This window comes from Triticum aestivum, chromosome 2D, assembly GCF_018294505.1.
Source record: "Triticum aestivum cultivar Chinese Spring chromosome 2D, IWGSC CS RefSeq v2.1, whole genome shotgun sequence".
Lineage (NCBI taxonomy): Eukaryota > Viridiplantae > Streptophyta > Magnoliopsida > Poales > Poaceae > Triticum > Triticum aestivum.
The window spans coordinates 68,165,797-68,169,761 of NC_057799.1; the positions used below are offsets into that span (position 1 = coordinate 68,165,797).

Consider the following 3,965-nt stretch of genomic DNA (forward strand, 5'->3'; position numbering starts at 1 on the left):
ATTTTCATAAACAGACAGATCCAACCTTTTTCGTCTTTATTTATTTTGGTTACTATGCCATGTTGGCCTTTTGCCTATAGAAATATATATATAACAACACTCAAACATATACATGCTCCTTATCTCATAGCACTACCAAACAAAGCGGTGTACGAATCACGTTTTGAACATCGTACTATTCTTGCTGCGGATAAAAATACACCTCGCTTACCAAACAAAATAAAAAGAACCAAGGAGACATTGAGTTCAAAAAACCATATATATGCGCTTAAGGAAACATTACACATTTACCCGACTGATAAAACATCAACATAACAATATAATAATTAACAATGGCATTGTACATCTCCATCAGATATATATCTCCCTATAGAGACGACACTTATTTATGACCAGGAATGCTATACACATGGGGGCACGTTCTTGAGGACCGACCACCGCCACCTGGCGCTCATGCGCGACATGCAATCTACTATAAATACTGCAGGCACGCACAGACACAACAGGCACGCATGCATGTGCTGCAGCAGCCGTCACGCGTGCAGTGACACTAGCTCCAGGATCGACCTGGCCGGCCGGCTAGAGATTAATTCATTGTCATACCTCGGATACCTAGCGCATAAAGTCCATGATGAGATCTCGGTGCGGGTAGTCGTTCAGCAGGGACTCTTCGTCATCCGCGTACTGGACGGATTTAGTGTCCTCCTCCTGCCCGTCCTCGTTTGCCGGTAAGGGCGCCCTGAGGGTCGGCATGGTGGTGGCAGCAGTGGCGACGGCGGAGGCGGTGGCGACGGGGGAGCAGAAAACATCGTCCCCGGTGATGGCAGAGTATAGGCTCAGCATGCGAAGCCTGTTTGGAGTGGCCTGCAGGGTGAGGTCATCGAACAGCTGTGGAGTTGAAACAACCCGCGGACGCGTTACAGGAGTGGATGGAGCGCGTTGGAAGATGCGGGGCGGCGTCCGCAGCATGGCGAAGGTCGAAGGCGGCACCGCGGCGGCAGCGAACGCGGCGACCGGGTCCTCGCCCCTGAGCTCACGGGTGAAGTGCGCGAAGAAGCAGATCCGGCGTTGGCAGCGCGTGCCTGCCTCGCACTTGCGCGTGCGGAACCGGGACGGGTGCAGCCACAACTCGAAGACGCCGTGCGCGTAGCGGCACCTGAGCCCTCGCGCGCAGGTCGGCGGCGGGTGACCGGCGCCGGCGAGCCCGAGCTGCGCGTGCGCGTGCGCATTGGCGCGATACTCCGGGCAGGAGATGGCGACGTAGTTGAAGCGGCGCGGGTCACGGCGGCGGGCACGCTCGCCCTTGTGCGCGTACGGGCATGCCGTCCAGTCGTGGCTGTACGGCTGCGGGCACCGTCGCACCTTGTACTCGTAGAGCCAGAAATCCTCCGACATGGACGCCCACAGCCGATGCCCCTCGTGTGCCCACGCGCCCCACGTTGTTGGGTCGGTCAGCTGGTATGTGACGCTGCCGTCCGCCTGCACCACCATGTTATACATGTCCAGTTCCATGGCCGTCCTCCTTGATCTCCTTGATCAAACACAGCAAACTCTCCAACAAATTAACAATACTAATTAAAAACTAGAAACTCATGGACATTATAGTAGCTAGGCCATGGTTGTGAATTTGTTTTGAGGATATGGGGGATGATTTGGACTAAAAACTCTCGAGATTATATGTAGCCAGGCCATGGTTGTGAAATAATGTTGAGGATGGGATGGTTTAGACTAAGATCTCTAAGATAGCTAAGGCCAAGGCTATGAATGAATGCTGAGGATGGGGATGATTTGTTCTACAAACCATGTATTGTTGCGATGTATGGAGAGATGTGATCTGCGTGTACCCGACTGTGGGTATATATAGCTCTAGGGGATGCAGTGCTAGGCATTAGGTGAGTCGGCTGTTTTGTCTCGTAGACATTTATTTTCGCTGTAAAGGTAATAAGACGTGTGGGTGTTTGGACATTGAGTCTCTAGCAAGGCTCCCTAACTACCAACTAGATTTTGGACCCTTCCTTCCTTGGAAAGGAGACTTTGTGTGAGGGTCTAGGATATCTATCTTGTTTCGTGGTGCCAGGGAGGAGCTATTTGTCCGATGCTAATGTGATAAGATGGGTTGTGCAGACGGTGGGTGTTCATGTATCCCTTGGTGTGGTGGGCCATCTCGAGCGAGGGCATGTTTGTGTGCCTACACGAGTCGTTTGGTCTTAGACCATAAATAACACCCTTGGGCTAGGTTCAACAGTAACTCCCTCAACGTCCCCAGAGATGAGCTCAAGTGTTGCAAAATGCACAAAGGCATATTGCGTAAACTTGGTAGTCCGGGTGCAAAAATCCACCACTCTCTCCTCTCCTCTCGGCCAATTGAAATTTATTTGTCGTCACCATGTCCTCGCTATTTGTTCATATTGTTGGGGATTTTGGTAGCGGCGACTACATCAATTCGTAAACAACAAATATAGCTGCCATTTTGCACTACTCATAACTCCATGCCTAAAATACCGCCCCTTCCCCTTCCTCATTTAGGATGTTTCATACCCATGACATCGAGTGGAATCCCGAGATTGATACCAAGTGATGCAGAGAGACTTCCAGTAGCCACAAGCACTACCCCTTATACTTTATCCCTTGCTCTCACTTGGAAGCCTCCCTGGACATTGACACCATCACGTGAAGAAGACATTGTGTAATGTTGACCTATTGACTCATATATAGGTGAAATTTGAATGAAGTGTGTTGTGCTAAATTGGTCAATGCAATGTTGGCTTTGACCTATTTGGGCGGAGGGGGCCTATACTGTCTCAAATGGAAGGTTGGATATAAGTACTAGCTATTTTGAGAAAAATTATAATGTGCATGCAACACAAATACACTCTAGGTTGCTTCGTGGAAATTCATGTGTGAGATTGACTTGTAATGATATGACAGACTAAACTTGATGTTTGGTAGTGGCGCCGGAAGACATAATGGAAGCAATGGTTCGCTCCTCTATGACTCCCCATTGTGCTGCTTTCCATGATTGGGGGTGCGATAGCATGCATTAAGGTGAGGTGGCGGAGGGGAAGTGGGAGGGGTTGGGCATAGGATGATGCAACACTCCTCGACGATAACAAGAGGAGGTGGGAGGGGCTGGGCCTAGGATGATGTGGTGATCCCCCATGGCAGCGCAAAGAGGCGGGACAGGCTAGGCCTAGGAGGATGTGACACTCCTCGATGGCCCAGACATAAGAAACCTTCTGACGATGGCAGCAACATATTCTGGTCAAGATGATGCTGGAGATAGATTTGTGGTTCTCTAAGAAGAATGGGTTTTTCCTCTGGATTCAATTTCTCCCGCACTTTATAGCATGAAGTAGTGTGTGGTGTTGTGTTTTGTATCGTCTTTGTTTCTTCATGTGGACGAAAGTTAAGCAAGTAGATCTATATTTTCTAGCAGACAAATTTGAAATCACCGAAATTTGTTGATTTTATTGATAATTTCAGAGTGTGTCATTCTTGCTTCAACCTTTGGTGAGACCTATCTTGAAATTTATATTAGTCCAATGAATTTTTGTGAGAAACATATACAATTAATTAATCAAATGTAATGTTGTTTTGTATGTGAAATACAACGTGTAGTATCATGAAAGATTAAAAAAAGGAATGAAAAGCAATTAAACTTTGTTCGGTTTTCAATAGTGAGGAGGGATTGTTGGAGAACGTAGTAATAATATAAAATTTTCCTACGTGTCACCAAGATCAATCTAGGAGATGCTAGCAACGAGAGAGAGGGAGTGCATCTTCATACCCTTGAAGATCGCTAAGCGGAAGCATACAAGAACGTGGTTGATGGAGTCGTACTCGCGTCGATTCAAATCGCGGAAGATCCGATCTAGCACCGAACGGACGGTGCCTCCGCGTTCAACACACATACAGCCCGGGGACGTCTCCTCCTTCTTGATCCAGCAAGGGGAGAGGAGAAGTTG

The 3,965-nt window shown here is 48.5% G+C and overlaps 1 protein-coding gene across 1 annotated transcript; it reads right to left on the reverse strand.

Moving 5' to 3' along the window:
* Window positions 1-296: 296 nt before the first annotated feature.
* On the reverse strand, window positions 297-1,825 carry LOC123048750 (zinc finger CCCH domain-containing protein 10-like). Its single transcript, XM_044471791.1, has one exon. The coding sequence runs from the start codon at window positions 1,510-1,512 to the stop codon at window positions 613-615; it is 900 nt and encodes a 299-aa protein (XP_044327726.1). The 5' UTR covers window positions 1,513-1,825; the 3' UTR covers window positions 297-612.
* Between the last annotated feature and the right edge of the window lie 2,140 nt (window positions 1,826-3,965).